The following is a 15,967-nucleotide window of genomic DNA, read 5'->3' on the forward strand; positions in this document are numbered from 1 at the left end:
AGTCTGTTTGAGGTTTACATGTCTATTACGGTATAGAGCTTATTTTTTTAAGAGCACGTGTGAGGTGGAGCCTATCCCAGCTGACTTTGCGGGGTACACCCTTGACTGGTCACCAATTAATCACAGGGCATATTGATGATCATTTACACCATCACTGTTTTCATGGAAATCAGGCACGTGAACCACCCTCTAGACTACAGAACATTTATCATCTTGACACTTCTCTCAGACGTGACAAACAAAATACAGAACAGAGTATCTCATAATTATCTAAACAACACTGTCATCTGCTGGTAGCAATGAGCTACACTTTCAATTTCAGATTTTTGCATTTTATTTGGGTAAATGCCTCATCTTATAATGAAGCAGAGTTCATTATGTTCATATAAAATACATGATAAGAAACTATATGAACTCATGGTGGTTAGAATATATCAAAGCAATTAAATACTATATTGCAAGGGAGCCAGTCAATGGTTAATCTCAAATTCAAAATGTCATCTTCAGTACTTACTTGAATATTCCATGCGCGATTTATTTTTGGATCTATAAATTAATAAAAAAGTGCTTCTAATGTTTAAGAATGGACACATTATACCTATAAATATATTTTCCATTTAGTAATAAAATAATCTGACATTTCTATTATAAAGTCAGCCAGATTTGAATGTCTTAAAATAATGAACTGGTTTCAATAAAATGCAATAATTCATATCTTTCTTACAATTGTATCACACGTTACTTGTGCAATAAGATGTGATATAAGAAGCAAAATTAGACATATAAAATCTCTACATGTATTGAAAAGAGAACTCTCCCAGTTAACACAGAATGCTTTTATTTACCACTTAACATCTTACTCAGGAAAATATCTGTGCGTTTATCATTAAAACAACAAGCTCATTATTGAGTTTAAAAGCAGAATTGACCCACTTTGAGAGCAAAAATAATCCAAAGTAACTGCTGAAAATATCATAGTCCCTTTTATAGCTGAAATATGAATGTGTCGACAGAAGCAATACATTCGCCCATCAGTTCAAGAGTGTGTAAAACACTGATTGTCCCTTAAAATGAAGCATGACAGCCACCGCAGCATGACCAGATGAAACTTATGTACACAAAACAGTAACATGAGAAGCAAAACAAATCATTAAGGCAAATCATCCCATCATTCATTAATGAATTCTAATCCTGTGCATTTTTATTCTGAAAAATATCAGTCTGTGTGAGAAACAAAACTATTTAGATTTTACAGACACCACTTTAAAAGTGAAGGTGAGTTTTTAGTCTGGGAAAAATAGAAATGATAGAATACAACCATATAGATGAAATATAAACTGATGTAAACCACTATTCATTCACTCAATGTGTTTTTATGGCAAAGGTAATGTAAAAAAGCTGCAAAAAATTGTAGCCTGTTAAAAGAAGGTGTATTATCTGCATGTTTACATGACACAAATTTACAAGAGAATAAACAAACAAAACTATTCGGAAAATCAGCAGTCATCTTTGGTTGAGAAATAATGACGCAATTACTGACTGCACCTAAAGATGATTTGTCTACAATTGCCTTTGCTTGTCGCAAAGGCACTAATGAAATTAATGACAATTAATGCAGGTCACCTTTTACGACAAACATCTTTAGTGGCCTCTAATCAGGTCTACTAGCTTACTTGACGACTCTTTAGGGAGAGTCAACAAGAGGTGTCAAAAGATAACATTAAAAATATCTACCTATACTCTATGTTGACACATTGGACACACCATTAGGTACACCTGAGCCAATACAAAGACTGTATTGAAATTTCTGCAATCACACAGGTAATCTTTTGACACGATCAGAGAGGTAAAGATAAAGTGAATGCATTGATACTACATCCTTGCAAAATTGTCAAACTTCGTATTATTATCATTTCACTGCACTTAACTGAGATTTCAAACGCCCCAGCAGAGCAACTGTGAGGTGAATGTTCTGCTCACATGTGATTAAAGATACTCATGCCATCACCTCAAAACACCCGTGTCGTCTCACAACACATTGCGGTAAATTGTCACCATTGAAAACTCATCAACTGTGGACATGTTTTCCCTTGGACAGCCGTTACATGTTGTACACTGAAATTCTAAAGACACCACATTTTGAGATTTAACAGCATGCTTAGAATGGTGAGTGCAGTCGAGAGCTTTTCTCCCAGGTCATGGAATAATAGCTAATATCCAATATTGAGGAGTATGTGTGCGTAACTGCACAGGTAAACACGATGGGAGCTTATATTTATACATGACATACATATGCCAAAAGGAAGATCATATTGAATTTCTTAATACGCTACACCTAGTTACATCTGGTTCATATAAAGATATACAATATGTACCGGTATTAGTCCCTACATACAACGGTTCAATTGTTTGTTTTTTTTGTCAATTTTAAATGTGGGGCCATCATACAGCCATCATGCTGCAATGCGAGCGTAATGATGTAGCAACATTCTAACAAAAAGCATGCATCTCTTATCGTTAAGTGCTTCATGTTAAAAAAAGAGAAGTTTGCAATACATTCAGTTGTGCAATTACCCTGACTAGCCAATGTAGATCAGGTCTGTTGCATAGTCCATGACATTGTTAAAAGCCCACCCAATGAGCTCCATTAATATACTGCCACATATATTTTTGCGCTTAGCATTAAACATTGAAATTGCAATTGTACATAAGGAAATTAACTTAAATTTTTTGAGGATGCTTATATTCTTGTTTTGTGAATATTCGTTTTTTCAAATCAACCTACGATTTGCTATGATTGTCACTAGTTGGCTATCATTTACAATATGTTTTACAAACTATATTATGATGAGGCCAGAAAGCCGTGATTTTCATATTGTAATCAAAAAACAAACGCATGATTAACAAATGTGCATTTTAAAACAATTTCTTAAATCTATAAGGGATATTTTATGCTTTTAATGCTAGAAAATTCTATCAGAGCTTATAGTTATGGTGCTGATTACATCAGCCTGAATAAATGTTATCAACCCTCGTTTGACTTAAGAATTGTTTTTTTATTCAACTTCATACACTGTACCTATGTTCATATAGGTATCATCGAATCGTATCGTATCCAGTGTGTCTGAATTTTAAATGTGCGTGTGTGAAAATGTGTTTGTGCCAGGAGAGGGCAGCATCGGTCTCTCCAAAGCGTTCGTTACGGAATTGGAAACTAGCTCGGGCAAAGGACACTGGAGGTGGTAAGTCATCTGTTGATGATGCAAGTTGGCACTCATTTATCTCCAAATTGTCACTGAGATACGGATTGTCCTTCCTCTGTTTTTTTTTTTTTTTTTTTAAAGTAGAGGAGTTGAATACAGAAGATTGCACCATCTCTCACTTTTTGTGCGTGTGATTCGAGTTGCAGAGACGAAGAACAGAACCATAGCGTTCATCCGCTTTCTTAGTGCGGGTGGTTTTCACTCAACCTTAGGAGTTGCTGCTGCACATTTGTGCCCAACACAGTCAGATCTCCTCCATGACTTCCATGACGATTGTCCTGGGCCCAGTGAGAATCAAGTTGCTCACAGTTCTGTAGTCCTGAGCGAGGACGTTCAACCCGTTCACTGATACCACAAACTGGCAAACCTAAAGATGAGAGAGATCAAATATAAACATTAACTTTACGAGAAGACGCGTTTCATTTTATCCACTGTCGGTCTTGTTTGCGTATGAGTTCACATTTAATTTACAAAATGTAAAATGGAGTTTAGAAAAAACAACAACACACTTGATTGAATTTGACTGGAGTCATGGCGCTTGTTGACCTTTTGACATGCTGGGTGTGACATTACGAACTTTCTTCCCATGATTTTTTTGGAAAAGTGCTTGACCTTTTTCATTGGCTGTTTTCCAGATGGATTTGAGCAAGAAATATTTTTAGTGAGCAAAGCCATCTGGCGTGACAGGTTGGAAAAGGGGATTATGTTGCAGCAATTCATTTTCATCGAGCTTTACTCTTTGCTCAAATCACTACAGTAAAGACAGATTTCAGATTTCACAATTTGCATCTCAAAACCAACGGTAAATTTTGCTGTGTGTTGTTGGTGTGTGCTAAATCCCATTATCCTCTTCCCATATCAATGTGTGCATGTGAGATCTGAATTTGGCATTGTTGAGAAGACAAAGTGTACACAGATGACTGAATGGACAGCTGGGTAAACTCTTCTTTTGGCCTCAATAAAGATGATCTAGCCAAAATGGGAGCTCCCAGAAAAAGTTGGACAGTCGTACAATTTGGTTTGCAACCCAAATGTTATGGAAACACATCACTTTGTTTGTTTCACTTTATCTTTGTTTTTTTGTGATGCCGACAAATGTACCACTAAGAGCAAAGAGGAAAAGTGTGATGATGACCACATGTCTGTCATTAAAAATTGCTAATCAATGTTAAAATCTTGTCTATACACTATACTATAAATGCAGGCACTGGTTAATTCTGAAACAGAATTATTAAATTGACTTCTTTTATAGGACAAATGAACAAAAGTAGTGTAACAAACTGCGCTCAGGGATTTTCCACTGTACTGTTGTGTGTTTTTAGAAAACAATTCATTTTAAAGTTTTCCCTTTCGTAAAATGCTGACTACAGCTAAATTACCTCAGGAACGACACAACCGCATACTAGCTGGCACGCCCTGCCTTCCTGATCATGACCAAACCGCAACAGCCAACTGGAGCCAATTAAAGTAAGGAGGCGCTCGCAACATGACGGCACTTTTGCATTTTAGGTTTTTGCAGACTTCTATTGAACTTGTTTCAAAATGTTTCTGAAACTTTGTGCACGTTCGGGTTTAGGAGCCCACAAATCACCGGACGTTCTGCGGGATGGTGTTGAATGACTTTTACAAAATCACCAGCTCATAAAATTTAATGTGCTTCCTGAGGTTTCAGGATAGAAGGGGGTGAGAAGAAAAACACCAACAAAAACATGTTAGATAGTAATCCCATGATGGTGCTGCAAACCACCTCAGGTCATAAAGGGCCAAAAATACTCTTATTGACGCACACACACATGCACACCTGAATATCTTTTTATCTTATCTCTGTTTATTCCGTCTGTTTAAGCTTCCTTTTAAACTTCTCTTAACAGCCCCCCTCCTTAATTCCGGCCTCCTCTCAGGGCTGCGGGCTTGTTACTCTTGGCCGGGTGCCAGTGGGCAGGGAGGGGGCGTGAAAGAAAAAAAAAAGTCTCCCAAAGAAAAGACCACGAAAATGTGCAGAGCAAATAATGGACATGCTGAGTGAGAACTGGAAGAGCTTATTCTTTCCTTGTCAGGTGATGAAGAAGAACCACAAGGATTTAATTTCGTTTGGCAAAATGTTGTATTCATTACCTGCCATTTACTGTAAATAATCACCAAGATCGTTAACCAAGAAGTATTTTTAAAGTACAAATCTTTGGTGGGTTGACAATTATTAACATAACCTCTGCGGAACTATGTCAGACCTCTTCAGCTCCGAAGATAAACTATGCAAACAAATGAATAGGTGGCCTGCCGATGTTTGCAGTGATTTAGCAGCCAGCAAACATTCACACCTAAAGACAACTTCTGAGACAGGGCAAGCAAACAATAAACACACCTTTTCCAGCAGAGGCGACAGGAAGGAAGAGGAAGTTTATAAATGGACCACACACACACATAAAGCTTGAAGAAAAAAAAAGACATTTGTCTGATGTGAAAAGTATGTAAAACACTTCTGAAGTATATTTAGCAACTTTAATTGTGCATATATTAGTGTATTTGTAGCTGGAATAAGAAAAAAATGTAAATATTACCCTGCTTTTTTCTTTTCATGTCGAGTTCCACACGCAATTTTATGTCATGTTGATCATATACAGCCTACAAAAACATTTTATCTGGCACGGCAGTGGATTGTAAAAACAAATGGTACCGAGGAGGATTTTTTTTTTTTTTTAAAAGTCCCTAAAATATATAACCCATGAATACTCAGACATAACAACAACTTGTTGCATCATAGCCATCCCTCCAATTTTATCCCGTCTGATTCCGGGTACGATGTGGGGTACATCCTGGACTGGTTTCAGCCAGTTGCATCACTTTTTTTTTTTCCAGAAATTTATTATGGCCTGCTGGGGACTTGATAAAAACTGAAACAGACTCTGATGTGGTATTTTTTAGTATCTATAGTATCACGACTTCTGTCTGGTTGACAGTGATTAGTCTAATCGGCGGTATGTGTTTTCTGAGGTCACAGTGGACTGTCTGCATTTGTAACTTCACCCTTCGACCTCTTACGTGGACGCCGTGTCAACACCTTGCAACGTGGCCTTCTCTCTGAGGATGACGTTACTGCTAACTAATTATCCATCAATAAAATGAGTCATGGGAGGTGGAACACGGGGAATAGCAAGGCGACTCCTCATAAACAAACAACATGCACTGTCTTAACTGCTCAAACAGAAAATTATCATTAGTGATACGGTGAAGAACATTCCCTCCCGCCCAAGTGATAACACATTTCGGCCATTTATCTCACTACTTTTATTTTTTTCTCAAGTTAGCGTGAATTAAAAATAATTGAATGCACTTTAAATTAAATAAATAGTTATAACTTTGCCAAAATTGAATGTGGTGAGATCATTTTGGACCCTTAATGACATATCAAGTACTTTTGAGAGTATGTGATAATGTCCAAGTGTTACAAATAAAAATGTGACCACATCTATGACATCCTATCGTGGTATAATAAAGAAAAATTGTAAGTGCTTGTCAAACTGTTTAATTTGAGTGTCAAATAGTTTGCATTTATGCCACACTATCAGTCCAAGTTCAGGCTAGTTACTCTTCCATTAAGATAACAATATATGCCTTATCAGCGCCCGTGAACCATGACACACATTTCCACTGCAACTAAATATGAACGTCAAAGCAGAAGTGGTTATTCCAAATGCCCAATTCCTCTTTTTTGTACAAAAAAGGATTGACATTTTTATGAACTTATACATTTTACTACTTACTGCATATGTTAACCAAACCAGCAGGAGCTCATCATTTAATCCTCAAACTGTGTTATGATGTGTAACAGTAAGACATGTCTGCTTGTGTCGCCTGCAGCCAGCCAGCCTGCTGCTAGTTGTTTTCTGCTGCCTGACCATTTGACAGAGCAGTCACTGTGCAATGCATTCCCAGCATTCCTTGCTGCCGCTCTGCTTGCACAACTCAGCACCAGCTGTGGTGGCTGCATGGGAGGAATGACCCCGCTTTCTTGCTACTATTAATTCTTGATTCACTATCATTTGATCACATTTTTATGCTCTGAATTTTACACACAGTTTTTTATTTTTGCCACAAGGCCACGGTGCCTTCCATCTTTTCGTGCATGAGGTGTGTAATGTCCTTACTTTCATGCCAGCAGCTGCTGCAGGTCCCCCGGGGTCCACCGCCTGGATGTGACAGGGTTTGTTACCTCGCACGACAAAGCCCCAACCCACAGCATCGCCTACGATCTGTGCAAGGCGAAATCAAAGGTTGTCATGGTGGAAGCATCCCATACAGTAATACTTATGCTCAAGGTATTATCATCTACAGTACATGTTTTGGGGATTATTATGCATAAAGTACAGAAAAGACAACTCATGTGGTATGTACAGTATTTGTCTATTTCCTTGTGGGACTCGTGATCACTTTGTGTATTCACAACAATGTCTGAATGTGTGACATTGTTACAACAGCATCCTGTAAAAGTCACATTTGAGCATGTGCATGAATGTTTCTCCTACGGTGAATGTCTTCTTTAGAAAAGGTCCTCCTGGGCTCTGGAGCTCCTCTGGACTCACGTGTCTCTTCAGAACTGTCCAACCACAGAAAATTGGATTATTAATGCCAGATTGTGGGATGTATTGTGAACACACATGAACTGTGCATTTTGCATGTGTGTGTGTGTGAGAGAGAGTGTGTGCATTTCTTTCTGTGTATTTAAGAAGCTTCCTTCCTCTTGTTTGTATTGTGTGCATGAACCTAAGAGGTTTTGTGCCGACCAAGAGACCATCAAGGACACCTCCAACATACACACACGCGCACACACATACTTTTCTGGTTTTCATCTCATCACATGATTCACATTGCTAAATAGGATCAATATGTTTCAGTACCAAAACATAGTTGTGATGCATCTAACTTGAAATCGTATAAAAGATTGCATAGCGGCTGCTGACCAGACTTGGGGTTGCACAGGACCGGTGGGCTACTGCTGAGTGTGGGACTGCTGCTGTAGTAGCCACTGCTGCCACAGCTGCTGCTCATGCTGCTCCGACGGACCCCGACTGCCATCTTTATCTCTTTAGTGGGACTCACTGTCGGCACCACGCACACAAAAAGTGAGGTCCAGTCATAATAATAACATATAACAATACATTTGATTAACTGATTTCTACAATGATGCTGAGCCGTATAATTAAGAATAAAAGACTGACAACACACCTCCCCAATTTTCTCATTATTTTTCTTTTTGAAAACGGATATTGAATGTTTTTTGTAGAATCTTTGAGATTATTTTTTTTTTATTGTTTGTTTTTGTGTGTGATGAAGTGCAGACTACCTGAGAGAAAACTGGTATTCCCTCCATCCGAGTTCTGCTTGCGAAGACAGAAAGGGCTGTCGTGGCTCTCGGGGATGCCGCGACTCCGTTCGTGGAGCAGCTCCATTAACCGTCGCCGCCGCCGAAAGTTCATCCTGAACTGGAAGAGGAGGGGCCCGTCCACAAAGTGATGCTTGTTTGTGACTGGTTAAACAAAGCAGAACATAATTTTAGGAAAATGGTTATGAGTTCAAAAGCTTGCTGAAGCAGCCACAATGGATTTTGATTCAAGTCAGATGATTTGAGACTAAAAGGAAAATGATCGTAGACTCCACATTATGAAACGGCAAGTTGTCTTGGCAAGTTGAACAATAGCGATTTTGGGATGAAGCTCAACTCCCAATTGATTAATTAATTGCTTAAAATGTGTCTCAATACAGATCCATGTAGCTTAACCAGAGGTGGGTCAGAAAAACCTCCCCAAATATTTTCATTTCTGACAAGGGAACTGAGCACTATGAGATCAAGTTGTCTCATGCAGCTTTGTGTGTTATCATACGAAATACTGATCTACCCCGTCTTTAATTCTTTGAAAACAGGTTACACACACACTAATGCAATGTTTATGAGGCAATGTTTCCCATAGCCATTGACTAAAAGTTGTGGAAGGTCAAATATAAACAGTACAACCATGTGACTGCTCCTCAGTGCAGTCTAATTGAATCATGCACCACATTCACATCAAATCGAATTTAACGTCATGTGGAAACTTGACTTAAAGTCATTCAGGATATCTTGTGGAGTTGCTGCACAGGGCAACCAACCCCTAACAAGATGTACACTTCCAATAAAGTTTCAAACCATTCATTAGTAATGGAAATTGGAGCCAGACTTCCTCCTCACCATGCTGGATGATCCCATGTTCAAGTAGGCGCCGCCCCAGTTGCTCTGCCTCCTCCCTGGTCGCCATCTCCCCTTCCTGCAGGAGCCAATCAATGAACTCGGAAGCTACCAACGTCCGCTCGAAGTTTCCGCCTTCTTCCTCCCTGCTCTGTATGATGCTGTTCTCTGTGTTCATCAACCTAGACAACATCAATGAGCATTAGTGAGTGGCCATGAAGGAAAAATCCGGACATACAGTAAATGTATCAGATTGAGAACTCGAGGGAACAATTATTCTCATTAGGTTGAAAAGTATATTTGTTTTTGGTTTATTACATTTATTTGTGAATGTGTGGGATTCTGTAATCACAATTACATATCCAAGTAGTCAGTAATTATAAAAAAAAAAATAGTGGCATAGTATGACTTTTTCTTAAATAAAAATGCCAAAGTGGAACACCTTCCAAACAAGCGGCTCAGACACATTCCCGACTTTATAATCTGAATAACCGGACGCACTGGGGATGAAAAACATTATTCCTTGAAGCTCGCTAATCTTTTAAGCTGCTGGGAAATGATAATATCATTTGTGCAAGAGCTATAAATGACTATATTCTAATTACTGACATTGACGTTTGTTCCAGTGTGAAACTGCAAAACTCAAATTTATATTTTTGCTTTTTTTGTAGCGTAAGGTAAGCGAAACATCCATAAACTCCGAACAAAAAACAAAAAAAAACAAGTACAGACATGCGGAGGGCAGATTTGCTGACTCTTACCCTACTGTGTACAAAAACACACGTCAGTCAACAACTGTCACCGACTGAGTGAAACAACAAAGCGTGCTGAATCATCTTTCAACCAGGACATGTCTGCACATGTCAAAGCCATACCCTAAAACACACAATTTTTTTCTGTTTTATGTGCATTTATCACTCACTAAATCTGTCAGCTTTCCCGCATCACAACTTGCATTTATTCTTAAAAGTCAAAACCACAGGGAACTAGGAACTGCTTGTAAGGGAAAGTAACAATGTTTACATTATTTAAGATCATGTGTTCATAACAAAGTATGAGACATGATAGTTCAGGTTGCACAATTGTTGTCGTTGCAACATCACAATAGCTGCAAAGGTTTGCCAAAACAAAAAATGATTGAGATCTTTCACTGTTGTCTTTCTTTTTACTGTGTCGTGTTAATTTTGTCACATTTTCTTGTCGCATTCATTTGAGTGGTTTACTTATGGCTTGGCTTGTGGAACTGATAAAGACTCGTTGCATATGTCAATGCCTCTGTTGTGTGTCAAATGTTCTCTTTTGAGAAGCTTGTCAAGAACTGTTTTCAGAATCCTAATGGATGAAATTAAACTTAATGAAACATACGTGCATTAGATGAGCAGGGCATAAATTCTGGGAAAATAAATTAGGAGCACTTTCCTCTCAGGGAGGTTCAATAAAGGAGCCTGTTTAGCTCATGCGGCAGTTGTTCTATTTTCTCCTTGTGGTACATTTAAGGAACCTTTATGTAAAGTCAACACGTCAATTGTTAATATGGTGACAGGTTAGGACTTTAGCTAGAAGAGGCTCTCTGCCCATCATGCGTGTACAAATTGTCGATGAAATGTTCCGTGAAAAGTGACTGTGTACACAGTTGTCATTCAGCCCGCTTAAATATGTTAAGTCAACAGTCGGTGTTAGCTCAACAAGGTACACAGCGTGTTGTGCACGTCAAAGAGTAAACATAGTGTACAGGTTGGGATTATTCAAAGTAGAACAACGCAAGCAGCCGCCAGCCGTGACCTGAATATTCATAATAACCCAGTTCTGATCTGGATCTGAGTCCATGACATCTGAGACTGAGCACTATGGGGCTTAAGATGGAGATCAAGTACAACATCATGGGCAAAAAGCTGAAGAAAAAACAAAACAGTTCCATTCATGTTGTTCTTTTTCTCCACCCTGATTGGATACGCTTAATTGAAATTCAATAACCTCATGTGCCACCACTGCGTGAAAAGCTTTTAAACTAATTGAGCTGAACACAATGGAAATAATGTTTGATTTGTTTCAGTGTGGAGGAAATCAAAAAGCTGTGCATGTGTTTTGTCTACGTACTTCTCATAGATCCTCTGCCCCCTCATGAAGACTTTGGCTTCGTTATCTAAGGGAAAGGTACCGTCGTCCTTACGGAAGCGGTAGAACAACTTCATGTCTTTGAACTCCCGGTGCTCGTCGCACACTGCAAATGCACAAGCAGCACAAGGTTAAGTTTTAAAGCTCCATCCATCCATCCATCCATCCATCCATCCATCCATCCATCCATCCATCCATCCATCCATCCATCCATCCATCCATCCATCCATGATCAATCACTCTTCACCCCTTCATGTGCTACACGAAAACTGGTTGAAAGCATTGTAGCTTCACCGTGGTGGATGATGCTCTGGTCCAGAAGCTTCTGCATGATCTTGATGGCCGTCTCTCGCTCGGAGGCCTCCTTGTGTTCAATCAGCCAATCAACGAGCTCTTTGCCCACGAAGCAGTTTGGGTACGTCCGCAAGTGATGACGTCGATCCTTGATGACCTTCGCTTCGTGGAGCCGCAACCTGGAAGATAATATTAGCTTTTGTAGAATTGTTATTTTTTCCAATTATGATTATTTTTAATATTCGGCAGGTGTCTACGACGGACTTAGCAGCTTTTTTAAATGTAGCCTAGAATCAGACACATCCAGACCAAGTCATCCACCAGTCAAATAAATTTGTCCTGGTTTCACTTGGTCTAGGTAAACAATTGCTAAACTTAAGTATGTCAAAGTCTCATCCAGGTATCCAACTTTCCGTATATCTGGCTAACATTTTGCATAATTCATGATCACAGTCCAAGTCTGCCAGCAACGCAAGCGCATGTCTGCCAAGAGCCCAGATGAGCAAACAATCCGGCACCAAAAGACTTCCGCCCAATGCGGTATTATCTTCTTGCCTTTTCCATTTAATTCCCTGTTAAATCATCCGAACAGAGATGAAGTGAGGTCAGGACATTCAGAGGGAAATCTCATGTACAGTCAATGCGGTCTCACAAGACTACAGAGCTCATTTCCGTCCAAGATGAGCTCAGATAAGTCGCATTTAGACATTGTGGTTTTCAAGAGTACACAAAGTACTTCTTATGCCCGCGTTTCTCGAGACAGAGTGTTCCTATGCCCGACATGACCACAGAGTGTTTGCACATACTAAGGAAACCTTCCTTGTGTTGCTGAATAACAAATGGGCCTTTTGAAGATGCTCCATTACATAAGAGCAGTCGCAAATGCCAGATGGTGACCTGCAGCTAATGTACATGGAAGCCATAGCTAATAATAGGCCTTTGGGTGAAAAATGTAGTGTATTTTATGAAATGATCTATTTTTGCAAATTTCTCTAAATAAGCCATTACATCACATTGAGGAAAGCAAACCGGGACAGCGGATGAGTCAAACTTGATTGAACTTCAATTTGATATTCATACGAAAAGGCGCACTTCATTATAAAGTGTCAATTTTATTTTTATTTTTTTTTTAGAAAAAAGGGTTTATAAATTCGGCTGCCACCTTATGGTATTCAATTAAATCAAACTGCTGGGAATACGGGTATAGATTACCTGGATTGAATAGATAGTTTTCTTTTCTGTAAGCATTTTATTTTGTTATCAAACGTGGATTCTTTTCAATTTTTATTTTGGTCAGCTGGTTAGTTTTTGTTACAAGACACAAAGACAAGAAGTTAAACTTGTCTTTTACATATTCTAGTTCTTTATCAGTTTAGATGATAGAAGGCTAAAGCAGGGAGTGGAGGTCAACAAAGGAGTGCGTCAATCATTACACTGCATACTTTTTCAAACTCCCACGCTGACTATGATAAGAGACAAAAGTACAGTTTCCAGTTTGCATTGCAGCTGGGTTCACCTAGGTACACGACAAAAAAATTCAGCCGTATGCCATGAAAAGTATGTTACACCCAGTACAGGTTGCCTGGCAATCACAGGTCATAAACAAAGATAGAAATCAATGGACAGAGTCTTCATAATTCAAACATGCATGTTTTTGGACTGTAGGAGGAAGCAGGAATACCCTGAAAGAAAAAAAAAAAAAACAGCGCCACCACTATGCTGCTGTCTCAGGAACATCTGTTGCAATCCACACATCCGTTACCTTCACACTATTTCACTGCAATGACCTTCTCAAGGCCCAACTCCCTTTTCCTCCCTTGGCATGCACCAAGGCTTTGTTCTTGATCCCCTAGTTTTTATACCTTGAGAAAACTCCACGAGGGAATCTATATTTAAAATCCACATAGGAGGTAAAAATGCAAAAGAAGATAACAGGAAGGCCTGAGCCAAGATTCTGACCTGGGACCCCTTGACAAAGGGAAACATGTTAACCACAGAAACTTTTATCCGCACTTCATTACCTTCACGGGATAATCAGTGCAATAGCCTTTTTTGCGGCAGCACATAAAAAATCCTCAATAAACTACGAGTGCAAAACTGCAAACTCTTACAGAAACCACACTGTACATCTCCATAACTTCCACTGCCATGTCAATCCCTCCCAAACTAGTTGATAAGCATCTTTGGGTAGGCTGAAACATGTTGCAAAAGAATTAAGTAGCACAAAGCGGGACTCTTTTGCATCACAATTTGGGCACTCTGTATCACCAACAAGCCAACCCACTGCTCACTAAACCGAGTCACATGGCCAGCTGGGGGTACGGACACTGACACACACAGCATACAAAGACATACACTGGTGCTTAGTGACTGGGAACTTTGTGCTGACACAAGCCATTACTCTCGCGTGGCAATGAATGTTAGCCGTGTCACAGTAAATAAACCAAATTGGGGGAACAATTCATTTCAATGGAGAGGGTGGGAGGTGGGATGAAATTCCAGGCATTGTTGCCACGCTTTGCACTTTGCTACACAATTTATTGCTGGATTCATAGACCACCACACAATGGTAATGAGGGTAATGAGGGGCCTCACCCAACACTAGGTCAAAGGGCGTGTCAACACAACTAGGCAATGCAAGTCCCTGATATCTATGACATTATGAGGTTTAGTGGGTTCACGCTCACTTCATGTAGTGTTAGTAAAGCAAACAAAATCATTAGAATTCAGGCCAGTGGAGGGCTGGGAGTTCATGTTGAGTCCAAAATACAAAACGCATAGAGGGCTGGTGAGAACATTTACATAATTAATAAATAGAAGTTGAGCAAGTTAGTGTAGACTCTGAAATGTCTTTAAATACTCAAGCCTTTGAGCTTAAGATGTAAAAATATTTTTAAAAAAGTGCAGTAAGTTGCATTTAGGTCCTGTTTTCTAAGGAGTAAAAGTAAAAAGTTATGCAAATAAATGCTCAAGTAAACTACAAACGCTAGAAAAATCAAAGAGTAGTACTTTGTTTCTTCCTACAACTGGAAATGATTGAAATAAAAAATAATGAGGTGTTGCCTGTGTCAAGTCCAAAATGGGTTGCATAATTGCAATTGCATTGGATTTTTTAAAAAATTTTTTTAATGATGGATATAACTGGCTTGAACAGAATCCCGACATACCTGAGCTGCTCCCCGGTGACGAGCACCTCGGCCAGCCGCTCCAGCTCCGCAGCCTTCTTCTGCATGCTGTTGGCGATCGCGTCCATCTCTCTGCCAACACGGACATCAACGTTGCAATTCGCTCAACAATGAGCTGATTGTATCATCATCATCATTTTATCAAGCAGCATTTGCATGATTCACTCACTCACCTTTCAAAAACCATGCTAAGCGATGATCACTTCGTTAAAAAAAAAAAAAAAAAAAGTAACAATAGGAGACAGTGAGGGGATCACAAGCGGCGTGAAGGAAGCGAGATGAGCTGCGGACTTTTCCTCGAAAACCTCCGAATACGTGCACGCGCTCATTCATGGCTCCGTGCACGCAGCACTGCAAAGCCCCTTTCGTCCTTGGCCTGTCATGTCAAGTCAATTCCCCCCTCAATGCAAAAATATCTATAGTACATGCATCGTTGGGTTTTCAGCTCGCCTTAGGTGCTGTCCAAAGTGACACACATAGGCGTAAACACACAGGACGCTAACACGCTTTCCTCACACACCCCGCACGGGGAGGATCGACATGACGTCACTGGGAGTTGACCGTGGGGGCGGTCCAGAATTTAACGAGTGCTGATTGGATGTACTGTACTGTCAAACGTGACTAAAGTACTCACTGTAATAAATAAATAAAAATAATAATAAATAAGTAAGTAAATAAATAAATAAATAAATACATGAATACATAAATAAATACATAAATAAATAAATGTTCTTTTGAGAACAAGTAAAAATGTAGATTCATTAAAAAATTAAAAGGGTACAACCAAAAATAAAACGTACCTTCACGGACTATAGTTTTGTTTTTTCTATTTTGGCTTTTGCCTTCTAATTTTATTGTATGTGTTGGTAGACTGTATATCCTCGTATAAT

The 15,967-nt window shown here is 39.3% G+C and overlaps 1 protein-coding gene across 1 annotated transcript; it reads right to left on the bottom strand.

Annotated features, from left to right (window-relative positions):
* Positions 1–821: 821 nt before the first annotated feature.
* On the bottom strand, positions 822–15,609 carry deptor (DEP domain containing MTOR-interacting protein). Its single transcript, XM_088387589.1, has 10 exons — positions 15,251–15,609; positions 15,060–15,149; positions 11,893–12,071; positions 11,581–11,704; positions 9,487–9,665; positions 8,605–8,787; positions 8,222–8,359; positions 7,787–7,857; positions 7,409–7,513; positions 822–3,630 (listed from the first exon to the last, which is right to left on the bottom strand). Exons 1-10 carry the CDS (start codon positions 15,262–15,264, stop codon positions 3,508–3,510), a joined length of 1,206 nt encoding a protein of 401 aa, XP_088243715.1. The 5' UTR covers positions 15,265–15,609; the 3' UTR covers positions 822–3,507.
* Between the last annotated feature and the right edge of the window lie 358 nt (positions 15,610–15,967).

This window comes from Syngnathus floridae, chromosome 10 (assembly GCF_059516105.1).
Source record: "Syngnathus floridae isolate MCC-2025c chromosome 10, RoL_Sflo_1.0, whole genome shotgun sequence".
Lineage (NCBI taxonomy): Eukaryota > Metazoa > Chordata > Actinopteri > Syngnathiformes > Syngnathidae > Syngnathus > Syngnathus floridae.

Bases quoted from the DNA above. Each gene is read 5' to 3' on its own strand.
- deptor (XM_088387589.1), bottom strand. The intron at 11,705-11,892 runs GTGAAGCTACAA...GTGCATTTGCAG, and splicing joins CCAGAGCATCATCCACCACG to TGTGCGACGAGCACCGGGAG. The intron at 8,360-8,604 runs GTAGTCTGCACT...TGGTGCCGACAG, and splicing joins GAATACCAGTTTTCTCTCAG to TGAGTCCCACTAAAGAGATA.